The sequence below is a fragment of the Ostrea edulis genome, chromosome 1, assembly GCF_947568905.1.
Source record: "Ostrea edulis chromosome 1, xbOstEdul1.1, whole genome shotgun sequence".
Classification (NCBI taxonomy): Eukaryota; Metazoa; Mollusca; class Bivalvia; order Ostreida; family Ostreidae; genus Ostrea; species Ostrea edulis.
In genome coordinates, this window is record NC_079164.1 from 105177310 (window position 1) to 105191461 (window position 14152).

Consider the following 14152-nt stretch of genomic DNA (forward strand, 5'->3'; position numbering starts at 1 on the left):
AAGAAAAAAATCACAGTGAATATATTTTGTACGAGTTAACATGTTACGTATGTAACAAACAAGATGGCTGCGCCCTTGCTGAGACACATCTTGCGACCGAATACTATCAGAAGTGCTTTCTTAGCATTATCTCATAAAAACAACAATGATGGTACGGTAGACTAACTCCGGATAGATGTTTACATGTTTTAATTTTACTTTCTATTCTGTCAAAGAAGAGATATTTTTGTCTAGCCTAGGCATGTATGGCAAGAAATTTGGTTTATACAAAATTGCCACTCGGGGAAACTGTTATGATTTCTTGCAATATCTAAATCTAGACTAGATCTATCAAGCTTCACACTAGAATTATAGGGACTTGTCACAATTTTATTTAAAATTAATCTATGCGTTTATGACTCAAAATACGTGATGTGATATAAAGTCCCTGTATTGTAATATGTATATACATATACGGTGTGACTGGAGGAGCGAGGCATGAAATGGTCATTGTCGTGCCAAGTGATAATTATTTTTATCCCGCTTTGGAAAAATTTGTAGATGATTGATTGGATAAAAGCTAATTTTTTAATATTATCTTTGTCTGGAGGGTGTATTAGTTTAACGACTGTGATGTAACAAACAAATCACATCAAGCCCCAAAAATTTCAATACACCATCTCCGTTCAACTGTGACGTCACTTACAAATCATATGACGTCCCGAAATTTCAATACACCATCTCCGTGCAAGGATATATTGGTTTTCCAGCTATGGTAGCTTTTAATGTATGTCTGAATTCAGTTTCAATATACCATCTCTGTGCAAGGATATATTGGTCTTCTAGCTACCGTATCTACATTCAGTTTCAATATACACGATTTGTTTATTTAATGTTATTGTTCATATTTTAACTGCGATGTTTTGATATTGTGATTACATGATTTTCAATGTTATACATATATATGGAATTCAATTTGATAATTAATATTTATCAAAGATGTTACTGAAATCTTTAAAAAAAATTCTGAAGGTCTTCAGCCGGATAAATTCGTCACACAGTCAGTTTGGGACGTAATACAGAGTCATCCAGGGTGTGAAGTGGAAATCTGTATTGGGACTCAGCTTTGCCTCGCCCAATACAGATTTCTATTTCACACCCTGGATGACTCCGTATTATGTCCCAAACTAACTGTGTAACTAATAATATTCATGTAATAATTTAGTTATTTAAGCACTGTAAATATCAGAGGTAGAAATAACCATTGTTTATAAAATTTACCTTGTGCTAAATGCCCTATAACATCCAAATATGAAATGGGGAATATATAAGGAGAATGACTTGATCCGCCTATGTATTTAATGCGGGAATATAATGCCAGCCAACGTAAACAGTGCATAATGAAGTCACATTTAGCTCTGCTGTTTTGTCTTTCAAACCAAACAATTACAGACAATGTTGAATGATATGTTCTGTTTCTACTTTAAAGACAACTGAAAATAAACAAATAGTAAAAAAGTAAGTGTATATATATCCTGTTTTTTATTATTATTTAAAGCAACTGATGAACTTGTTCATCTTTTTAGTCGTATTACTATTTTTTTTTTTTATGATTTGCAAAACCTGCTACAAAAATAATTATACTATTTAATTTTAACAAATTGAGTATTTAAATTACAAATTGCTTACTAAAGTCTTGTATTTTTGGCAATAAAAAATAACACATGAATAACTGTTGAAGCAATTAATAAATAAACAAGAGGCCCATGGGCCACATCGCTCACCTGAGTCACCTTGGCCCATATCTGAAGACTTTCCATATATATTTGCATGTAAAACCTTATTCCCTATTATGGCCCCAACCTACCCCTGTAGCCCATGATTTTTGCAATCTTGAATCTACACCATGTCAAAAAGCTTTCATGTAAATGTCAACTTCTTTGGCCCAATGGTTCTTGAGAAGAAGATTTTTAAAGATTTTCCCTATATATTTGTATGTAAAACTTTGATCCCCCCTTGTGGCCCCATCCTACCCTCGGGGGCAATGATTTGAACAAACTTGAATCTACACTATGTCAGAAAGCTTTAATGTAAATATCAGCTTTTCTGGCTCAGTGGTTCTTGAGAAGATTTTTCCTATATATTTGTATGTAAAACTTTGATTCCCCCGTGTGGCCCCATCCTACCCCCGTGGGCCATAATTTGAACAATTTAGAATCTACACTACCTAATAAAGCTTATCTATAAATTTCATCTTTTCTGGCCTAGTGGTTCTTGAGGAGAAGATTTTTTAATGACCCTACTCTATTTTTACCTTTTCTTGATTATTTTCCCATGGAAGGTGGCCTGGCCCTTTATTTTAACAATTTAGAATTCCCTTTACCTAAGGATGCTTTGTGCCAACTTTGGTTGAAATTGGTCCAGAGATTTTTGAGAAGTCAAAAATGTTAAAAGTTTACAGACGCCGGACTACGGTTGATCAGAAAAGCTCACTTGAGCTTTCAGCTCAAGTGAGCTAAACAATGGTGGCACCCATATGGATCACAAAAATTTCTGTGAATGTATGTAGAGATAATCTCTTTCTTTTACATACATGTTACCTTTAGAGCCTTGCTTCACAGATGAGCCTTTGGCCTGTTCGAACTTTGCTTGGTATGATTAGAATATCTAAATGGATTGATTGATTGCATATTTTTTAATGTCCCACTCGAGAATTTGGAGACTGGAGATGTCACCACTGCTGGTGAAGGGCTGCAAAATTTAGGCCTATGCCCGACGCTTACTGCCTTTGAGCAGGAAGGGCTGTTTATCGTGCCACACCTGCTGTGACACAGGGCCTTAATTATTGTGGTCTCATCCAAAGGACCACCCCATTTAGTCACCTCTTACAACAAGCAAGGGGCACTGAGGACCTATTCTAACCCGGATCCCCACAGGATTATCTAAATGGAATATATCAGTGTATATGTATGCAGATATATGTGACAAGCCCTTGTGGTAGCTCTAAAAGTTTTTTTTTTTTTTAATTTAAACATGTGAATAAGGACTTGTAAAATAGGTAGAAATGATTTTGATTTGTTAATAGTAAATATCTCATCATTCAGAAACATTTTCTTGATGATGTCATTCTAATATGTTGACCACAGGTGCTTGCTTCTGGTTTGCATGAAAAAACAAAAATGTGGTTGACCTTGTCACTGTCTGCAGGGTCATAAACAACCTTTGTTTTTAAAGAGTTTTACTATTGCAGTGGATATATCTTTTGAGTATTTATAACTTTCATGTGGTTTCACAATAGTTCCTTGTCGGTACTTGAGGAATTCCAAGAATCTTCCCCCTTTTTTGAAAGAACAAGTCAAAAGAAGGAAATTAGCTGGTCCGGAACCTATTAGGCACCCCTCTGCATTCGGTTCCTGGTAAGATATCATTGTAGTTTGGATTGCTTTTCCACCCAAGTCTAGTTTTCCATTGATATTGCAATTCACGTTATTTTACACAAAATATATTTTTCCAATGTAGATTCATCTGTAGACTGATTTTTTTTATTAAAGGAACTATGATGCTGAGCTGTTTGCATTTGGTAAAAGGGTTGGAGAAGATTTTGATGAAGAAATACTGAAGGAAGCCTTCATTGTCCAGTAGGTCAAATGCAAAATCTTTATACTAGTATATTAAAGCCTACAGTTGAAAGTGGTAAATGAATATTAAAATGAAAGTGATTTAAAGTACATGTATTAGCTATTTGTACCAGGTCACAATGTTGTCATTATTACAATGTGTTTTGTGATACATGAATTGGTTTTCTGGCATATAAGTTTTTAGTTCGTTCATTTTTACCATATCATGACACATTTAATACTTTGGACATATGATAATTTACATTCTTACACATAAGAGTGAAAGGCTACCATGAAGCCTTGCATCTCATAGGAGGTTTGGTGTAGGCTGCCAGCTACATGTATATACATCCTACATGTACTGTGCACACATCCTACATGTACTGTACACACATCCTACATGTGCTGTACACACATCCTACATGTGCTGTACACACATCCTACATGTGCTGTACACACATCCTACATATAATGTACACACATCCTACATATAATGTACACACATCCTACATGTGCTGTACACACATCCTACATGTACTGTACACACATCCTACATGTACTGTGCACACATCCTACATGTACTGTACACACATCCTACATGTACTGAACACACATCCTACATGTACTGTACACACATCCTACATGTACTGTACACACATCCTACATGTACTGTACACACATCCTACATGTACTGTACACACATCCTACATGTACTGTACACACATCCTACATGTGCTGTACACACATCCTACATGTACTGTACACACATTAAGGTTGATTGATGTGTGCATATATTAAATTGTTACTGTACATGTATTTATTGTACTTTATCCAAAATTCAGTGCAATTGTAAGTCATGAACACTATGCTAGGTTTATGAAATAGCTTTATAATAGTTTTTATGTTATGTTTATGAAATAGCTTTATAATAGTTTTTATGCTACGTTTATGAAATAGCTTTATAATAGTTTTTGTGCTACGTTTATGAAATAGCTTTATAATAGTGTTTATGCTACGTTTATGAAATAGCTTTAATATGTATACGGTGTGACCGTTGGACCGAGCGAAGCATGTAATGGTCATTTGGAGTGTCCCAAGTGGTAATCATAAAGTTGAGTATGGTAGGTTATGATTCATTTAAAAATATATATTTTTAATGAAATTTTCCTTGCGCTAAAAACCCAGTAACATCTTAATATTAAAGGAGTTTATATGGGGACACAGTTTTAGAGGATCCGCCTATTCATTGAACGCGGGAAATAAAACACAAGGCGACGTAAACTGTGTATTGTGACGTCACATTTAGCCTCGACTTTTTTTCTCTTTTTCAAAGCAAACAATTATAAACAACAATAATACATTCCGTATGCAATGAAAAAGGCCGTTATAAAACTAAACAAAATTAACCAATAAATTCAAAATGGTAAAAATGTAACCGTAATTTAAATATTCTTATTTAAAGAAACTCATGAACTCGTTCATATTTAGTCGTATTATGGTTTTATAATTGCTAAAACCTGTTACAATGATAATTATACTATTCACTTTGAACAAACTGAGTGTTTAAATTACGAATTGCACGTCAGAGTCTTCTATTGTTGGCATTCAAAATAAAACATGAATAACTGTTGAAGCAGGTAATGAAAAAATAAATGGCGGCGCCCATATGGATCACGAAAATTTCAATGAACGTATATAGAGATTGTCTCTTTTTCTTTTGCTGATTTTGACTTTTTTCTTTTACATACGTGTTACCTTTAGAACCTTACTTCGCGGACGGGCCTTCGGCTCGTCCGAGCTTCGCTCGGTATAATAGTTTTTATCCCAGCAGATCATAGATGTGTACTCTTGAATGTTGCCAAAAATATGAATCCTGCTAAACAAGTACGCTTGCAATCTTTGTAGTGACATTTCTTCCATTTTTTCATGCACTGGTTTAATTTGTACATGTATGTTACAGATCATCCATTGAGAAGGAAGCAGAAGAAAGAAAGAAAGTTGGAGTTGAAATACAGATGTTGTCTAGTATATGTAACGAGGAGCTGTCACTTGAAGGTACGCTCATCCAGATGATGGTTTCATGTTGATGTAATTATAATCATTTATTTTGAGAAATAATTATGAAATATAAGTTGAGACAGAAACATTCAGTGCTTTAGATGAATGAAGAGGCCGTTTAAACAATTCTTTTATTCCACCATGTAACATTTTGTTGTATTTCCATAGTCCATACCAACTTTGGTAATTTGTATTTTGTAGGAAAACAAATAGTTCAGAAATATTTGAAGGCATACCTACGATTTAATTTTCCATATATGTTTGAGGAAGGCATTGGGTAGGTATTCCTTTCAACAATCTAGTTGAATTCATATTCTTTGATCTGTTTAAAAGATCAGTATGTGGCAAACTAAGTGACATATTAATTAGATTGTCATTTGTTAAAATCTTCTCACCATACCTGACTTTGATTAATTTATGATTTCGTTTAACCTGTACCTGTCTTTCCTAGTTCCATTTGTGATTTTCTAATGAATACAGAACTACTAGCTCATGTTGGGAAGTTAATAGGAATAACAGATTTAATCCAGTCAAAGGTAGGAATTTCTTTCAACCATTTCATGAGTTTTTATTTTCACAATGACTGTATATGTCCCATTTTTTTGGTGAACAACTTACTTGGCTGTGACAAGTAGTCATTTTGGCAGATATTGCTATAGCTTTATGTGTTGCCTGTCATACAAGGGTTTTCTTTACAAAGCTTGATTGGAAATGGGTCTTTGATTATTTTTTTTTAACACTGACACCAAAGTTTTGAGGCATGTTTATGTACAAGTGATAATTTAAAGGCTTACTATATTTATACTGTCTTTGGTGTAAAGAATGTTCTTTTAAAAACAATGCTACAGTGTATCAGAAATCGATTTTAATCACATGATTCACATCGGCATCACATATTCATGTGAAAATCATATCACATGCTTACACATGTATGTATACATGTAAGCATGTATGAACATGTATTGAAATCTTTGAAAATGCGGAAAAACAGCTACATGCCTCAGTGTTTTTCATCAAGTAAGATAGTCACTTGATGTAAACAAAATGATGTTTGATAAGCTGATATGACCAATGTACAGGGGTGTGATTTTTCCTCTTTTCAGAGGAAATCCTCTGATCTGCTCAATTTTCGAAAAAATGAAACACTCTGGATTTGATCTAAAGTGGCAGAAAAATATATTTTTCCAGGTAGGGTGAGGTGTTTTCCTCCCTTTTTTGACCAGTTTTCCTGTGATTTCTGAGGAATTCAGTCACATCCCTGAATGTAGAATATAAAATGCAACAAAACAAGATTGACCAGATGTCCACTGAAATGTATTCTTTAATTTGTTGTTGCCCGGTCCGTATCAGTACTGTATATTGCTTGGCACGTTTTGTCTGTGTTAGTTAGTAGATAATCAGTTGTTCAACCAACATCTTGGGAGCCCTGCACTTGAGAGAAATAAAACCTCATATGGTGGTTGCCCATGGATTTTCAAGGTCAAAGGTCTAAGGTTACCATGGAAGTTTACTGCTGTACCAAGGTCATACATCAATCATCATAATCCCAATGCTTATCGTTTGACTAGTAGATGAATCTTTAATAAAACAAAAGTTTAAAGGCCATTGCATCTTAATTACATGGATTGAAATCAAGGGGAAGGACACATACCTGTTACATGTTTTTTAATTGCATGTTATCTTACTTTTCAGTTTCCATCCTAAAGACTGTTGATTTTTATTTTTTTTATGTTTCAGTATTACCCTCCAACAGAAGAGGAGATGAGTGAGACATTTTTGGCTATAGTGGCTGCATTAGGGAGAAGTCAGGTCTATAAATCTATATTGCTTTTATTTGTTATGATCATTTGTTACACTTGTTGATTGCTGAAATTCACTGGGTGCACTGTCAGAACTGTTTATGCAGTGCTTAATAAATTACTGAGGCATCACACTGAAGATGTCCAAGCAGAGGACATGTTCACATAAACATTGCATTTACTGTTTAGTAACAGTCTCACTGTTTTTGTATGAACTAATATTAACACTTGTACATTGACATGTATTTTTTAATTCTGTAGATGTCGCATTTTAATATTTGGTTTTGGAGTGGTTTTTCTTTCGGTGAGCTTTTCTGATTGTCTGTTGTCTGTCCATTTGTCTGTACAACCAAATTTGTCATTAAGCATCCTACCCATGGGTAGGCTGGGGCCACAACAGGGAATATGTATTAATTTTGTTTTTTAAAAAAAACCCTTCTTCTTACAAACTGCCAAACCATAATTATTCATGTTAATATGCAATCATCCTTAGGTAATACAAATTAAAATTTGTTGGTACCAAAGCCCCTAGGGGTTGGTTGGAACCACAGTAGGGGATCAAAGTTTTACATGGAAATACTTTTAAATCTTATCTTCAAGAGTAACAGGGCCATAATACTTAGTCTTATTAATATGCAAGCATTCTCAGGTAGTTCAGATTTAGATTTGTTGAAATTGATGCCTCCAGGGGTTGGGTTGGTCTATACATATTAAGAGCAACAGGGGCAGGATTAGTACTAGAGCTGCAACGGGTACCCGAAAACCGCGGGTCGTGTTGTTCGGGTCGGGTTCGGTTCCATTTTTCCGTATTTCGGTTCAGGTTTGGTTTTTAAAATAGAATTATTGTGTCATCAAAATCCTCAAAGGTGGCTGTATTTTGATCAATTGTTAAATGATGGCATTGTCGACAAAACTGTAAATAATGACAGTATATGCAAGATATGTCAGACGCATTGAAATTACGCCACAGGAGCAACATCGTCAATGACAAAACATTGAAAGCATGGATGGAAACGAGTAGAAGTGACAATGCTGTTTCTAGTACCATGGATGTCGAGTCTAAACCTCAGTCCACGTCCCCGAGTAATTATTGTGACAAAATACAATAAAGGTTTTTGATTTTAACTGTATATTAGATTCTTAAAATAGTTATATAGACCCAAACCGAAATACCGGAACCCGAAGTAAAAATTTTAGAACCGACCTGACCCGAAATTTTTTGGAACCGTGACAGCCCTAATTAGTACAGATTCATATTTGATTAAATCATGGTCCCTGGGATTAGGTTGGATCGAAAGTAGTGATTAAATGTTTTACAGGAGACTATATTTGGGAAATTAAAAAAATCTTTTCAAAAGTAGCAAGGCCATACTAAATCATTACAGAGGTATGCTACATCAGAGAAATTTGATATGGATCAATGGAAAAGTGGAGGATATATACAACAATATTTTGAAATTGAAAACTTTCAAATTTACTTCATTTGATCAAAAAATGCAGTTTTAGTAGAAATCAATCTGAAAAAAAATTTAAAACCCCTGCTGAACTCAAACCTGCGATCTACAGTTCAGCAGTCGACATGCTAACCTACTGAGCTACTCAGCTAGGTAATGATTTTTTTAATGAATAGACAAATATTGGTGATACATGTGTATTTATATTTTCATCCATCTTATAAAAGGAAATCAGCCATTATGACGATGTAGAGTACCTCCTTAACATAAAACATTCCTACTTTGTGTAGATTTAAGTTTGATTAAATTATGACACTGTGGGAGTATGGTTGGGTCATGATATGGGGATAATTTTTTTTAAGCAGGAATAAAGAGAATAAAATATCTTTTTAAGAGTAAAATATCTTTTTAAAAATCTTCTGATGAAGAACAGCAGGACAAGCTTACTCAGGTGAGCAATGTGGCCCATTGGCCTCTTGTTCTAAAGGATCTCTGTCCCACAGATGGCATTAGTAACTCTTCAAAACTTTTATTTATAAACATTTTTATAAAAGACCACCCATGAATGGGATTATGTGTTGTTTTGCTCTGTAACCATTCAGATTGAATGCTTGACTATTACAGAGTGAGGAGAGGGCTGGAGTGTTCGTTGTGGACTTTCTTACGCCTCGTCTTGTAGGAAAGGACGTAAACGAGATGTGGAAGTTAGATAATCCCATGGGTTTACTTAGCGCTGTTCTTCAATCCAAAGGGATGTCAACCCCAGAATCCAGGTACACACAGATTTATATAAGTACCTGGGTACCTCTGACTAATGTGCTGTTTTATACACATAGAGCGACTTCAGTTGACTAGCCTGAAAACAATGATGTGGGATATTTGAGAAAAGGGTTTGATTTGTATCATTACAAGTGGTTGAGTGTACCAGTGTTTGAATGTTTGATAAAAACTATTGTTTAATCATTATACCCCCTGCAAACAAAGTTTGGGAGGTATATTGGGAATCACCATCTGGCTGTCTGTTCGTCTGTTTGTAGACATGATTTTGACCGGGCATGTTAAGAAACTACTGCATGGATTTTTCTGAAAATTTGTACACTCATTGCTCACCATATGAAGACGTGCACCTAGTATTTCCATATTGATTGGACAATTGTTTTTCAAGTTGCAGGCTTTTTTCTACTTATGGACGTAGTCAATTTTAAACTAAAAAGAGTATATCTTAAAAATTCTAGAAGAGATTTGATTTAAACATTGTAAATACATTGTTCTTAGACTGAAGTTATGCATTTCTAATTTTAAATTAGAATATTTAAAGTATTAGAAAGGTATGCTAATTTCTATTTTGTTTTTGAGAATATTTCAAAAATGAATTAGACCTTTTACATACATTTTTTATTGAAGTAAAATAACATTCATGTACCTTACATTTTGATTTATAATGAATATATAAATATTTCCATTTTCTATATATTTCCATTTTCTGTTGGGGGGGGAGGGGGGGGGGGGCATACTCTAGCAATTTTTAAACCATGTACCAAGTTAAGAGATATGATAATAAATGATTAAATTCCATGAAAATCCTATTTATTGGTATACTCTTCAAAGAATCCTTTTTATCAATCATACCTTTGTACTTGACCTTTGTATTAGGGAGAGGGTCTACATAGGATATGCCTGTTGCCCGATCCTATTGAGTTTCTCAATAAAATATGTTTAAATTAAATTGGTATATAGTGTTTATATTGAGCATCACTGGAAATATTTTTTGATATTTGATTGATTCAATCATTGATTTTTTTAAAGCAACATTTTCAACATAAAAAAAATTAATATACTAGATGACCATTTGATTAGACAACTTCTGGTTTGAGGAAGTCTGTTTTTATCCATTATATAGTGTGCCCTGTAGGGGTTATTAGAAAGGACAGTTCTAGTTTAAGTAGTTGCAAAAATACCATTGGCATGGAAAGTATATACAATTGTATATGCTTTTTCAGTGATGGGTTCGTTTATGAGGTTTTGTCATGTTTGTTACGGTAAGTGCAGTTTGACCATTTCTTGACTTTTTAGCTCCCCAAAGCCAAAGTGAGCATTTCTGATCAAAACTTGTCTATTTCCTGCAGGGCGTCAAGTTTCCTATAAATGTCTATATTTGGGGGTTATTCCTATAAATTCCTATATTTGGGGGTTATTCCTATAAATTCCTATATTTGGGGGGTATTCCTATAAATTCCTATATTTGGGGGTTATTCCTATAAATTCCTATATTTCCACAAAAATTCCTATATTTCTGTGAAATTCCTATAGTTTAGGGTAAGCAAGAAATGTTGGATTCTGAAGTAAAACCAATTTGTGTCATCTGTTTGTAACTATACAACATTTACTTCAAAATTCGCCTTTCTTTCGAGTGTGGCGACCCTGCCCAGCCCAGCTATTCCAGCTTTACCTGCTGGGTTTGTTTTTCTTCCTTGTGGGAAGTCAAACAGTCCTATAGTCAAACTATATTTCTGAGGTATGTCCTATATTTTTGGGACCAAAATTCACTCGACGCCCTGTTCCTGTCATTATTATAAACTATTCAAAGTTTGGTCTTCTCCAGACCCACAGGGCCAATTTCGATCAAGTTTGGCATAGAGTATCCTCTAATAAAGGGTATTCAAGTTTATTCAACTCACGAGACTAAAGAAAAGGCAAGAAATAGGGTGGGGTCCTTTAAAAATCTTATAGGAACCACTGAACTAGAAAAGATGAATTTTATGTAAAATCTTTCTGACAAAGTGTAGATTCTAAATTGCTCAAATTATAGCCTCCAGGGATAGGATGGGACCACAATAGGGGATCTAAGTTTTACATGGGAATATACAGGAAATAATGTTTAAATATCATCTTCTCAAGAACATGAAGGACATAATTAGTCATATCAAGCATCCTCAGGTAGTGCAGATTCAAATTTCTTCAAATCAAGGGGTAGGGGCAGGGCATTTTGTCAGATAACTCTGTAAAGGAAAATTTCATTGTTCTGGCACTCGGCATGATAGTGACCGAGCACTATCACTTATAGTATAGATGACATTATCCAATGAAATTCCTAGGATTTATCATGTGATGCACTAATGTTTTCTGATTATAGACTCCTTTGGCAGACTGGCTGTACATCTATTATGTCGGTGTACCATGTGGGTATCTACAGTGACAAGGAACTCATAGGCAGATGTAAGCATGTACCTGGTATAGGGCATTTGTTTTGAACACGGATATTAAAGAAAACAGAATATGTTGCTAATTACATTAATCAAAGTACACAGATTATTTTCAATAATTCTTCTGGGAACTGATAATGACAGGCACAAAATTCTATAGTAGAATATTTCAACATATATTGATATCAATTTGGGGGGGGGGGGGGGGGGGGGACCGATGACCTTGGAGAGAATTCTAAATATCTTCATATTTATTGGATTCTAGCCCCTGGAGAAACCTTGGCAATAGCTGAGGAGCAAGCTGCAAGGGAGGCTCTCAAAAACTTGATGAAAACCGATGAAGCCCGTCCTCCACTGCAACCCAGCTCAAACGTACCATTGGGGTCATTAGATCTGGACAAGAAAAATCCCAGTGCTGAATTGTTACTGAAACTTTACTCAGAATCAGACACTAGTTCACAGGCAAAACAAACTCAGTAACCACAGGAGGAACGATAGTGTTTTATATTTCTGTTGTTTATGCAGGTATCAAACATGGTGCTTGTCAGAGCTGTATGGTGGAAGTATTAATTACAATGCATGTCTTTTTGATTTGTCTTTCAATGATCACAAGTCTTCAGATTGAATATGTTAGATATAGGCCTACCAATACATAGTACATATTACTCTTAAAAAGATAGTTTACTCTCTTTATTCCTGCTAAAAAATAGTATTGAGTAGGATGTCCATACGTTATGAAGTCCACAGCAAATCCAGCTGATACACACATTTTGTACATGTTACTTTTAGGAGTAAATTTATTGAGGGTGGAGAGTGAGACAATTAGTACCCATGACCTTCTCCTTGCAGAAGGACAGCAGTAAAACCATAATTTACAATGCTAATTGAAAAGCTAGTTGCATTTTCATTAGATTGATAGTAAATTGAATTACCAGTAACAGTCTTGATACTGAGATAATGTTCTTATATAACACTAAGAAGAGCACTGGGAATTTGTATTATGGAGAGCTTTTGTGTAAATTAAAATGCAAAGGAAAAGGAAGTCTACATCATTATAATGAATTAGAGTGTAAAACATTTGTATGATCATGATCATCATATACATATATCTACCTTGTTATAGTCTCCCCTTCACAGAATGTGAATTCTTCTTCCACTTCTCATACAAAGTTTGTCTGGGCCATAACTTTTTTGTCTGTTGACATAGGCCTTTGATATGTGGGTATACAATATAAGACAGTGTCAGGTCCCGTTTTGATGACCTTTGACCTTTTATGTAAAGGTCAAATAATATAATTTTGTGGACATTTTTTGACAGCTTTGATATTGGTATACACCTCATTGTCCTTGTGTTGTCAGTAATAATTACCCCTGATTAGGTTAAATGTTCATATCTCGCAACTATGCATGCACTACTAGTATTTGACAACTCTTGGATAGGAATTTGTCCCCCCCCCCCCTCCTTTTTTTTTTATCCGTCTCCCTCTCAATTGTGAGGATAAAAAATATCAATCACTTCTTTTTTATACTCTTTCAGAATGTTTCATTATTATGTGAAATATCTATGTACCAAACATGCTGTTGTGATTGCAGTTTTGGGCACGGCTGTTCGGGGTTGTCAAATAAATTTGATATTTAGTGTTATTTCTCTGTTTTAAAATTGACATGTATACTTATTTTTGATGTTTTAAATTATGTTACGTCTCAGATTTTAATTCTTATAACATCAATGAGTACCGAGAGGGAGTGCGCGAGCGATAATTATAGGAGCACCGTAATAAAGATTGGCTTCTCTCTCAACCCCCCCCCCCTCCCTCCGAGGGAAGGCGATAATTAGGAGCACTGTGGTTAAGATTGATGCCCCCTCAATCTCCCGTCATGTCATTTTTCTCACAGAATATGACAATAAAATCCAAATATGCCCAGAAATCATCTTAGATTTTCTCTTTCAACCTTTATTTTTTTCTGTAATATGATTACATGTACTGTAGTACTGTATATTTATCTGACAGATAAATGCATAATCTGGTCAATTTCAGTTT

The 14152-nt window shown here is 34.7% G+C and overlaps 1 protein-coding gene across 1 annotated transcript; it reads left to right on the forward strand.

Annotated features, from left to right (window-relative positions):
- Positions 1-32: 32 nt before the first annotated feature.
- On the forward strand, positions 33-13814 carry LOC125668169 (39S ribosomal protein L44, mitochondrial-like). Its single transcript, XM_048901991.2, has 10 exons — positions 33-151; positions 3278-3395; positions 3531-3617; positions 5557-5651; positions 5856-5931; positions 6106-6190; positions 7392-7463; positions 9532-9680; positions 12041-12123; positions 12376-13814. Exons 1-10 carry the CDS (start codon positions 64-66, stop codon positions 12588-12590), a joined length of 1068 nt encoding a protein of 355 aa, XP_048757948.2. The 5' UTR covers positions 33-63; the 3' UTR covers positions 12591-13814.
- The last annotated feature ends 338 nt before the right edge of the window (positions 13815-14152 follow it).

What these genes read in the sequence shown, in the direction of transcription:
- LOC125668169 (XM_048901991.2), top strand. Translation starts at nt 64, where the DNA reads ATGGCTGCGCCCTTGCTGAGACACATCTTGCGACCGAATACTATCAGA. An exon ending in AAGGAAGCCTTCATTGTCCA is followed by an intron (nt 3,618 to 5,556) that starts GTAGGTCAAATG and finishes TGTATGTTACAG; the next exon opens with ATCATCCATTGAGAAGGAAG. An exon ending in ATGTCAACCCCAGAATCCAG is followed by an intron (nt 9,681 to 12,040) that starts GTACACACAGAT and finishes TTCTGATTATAG; the next exon opens with ACTCCTTTGGCAGACTGGCT.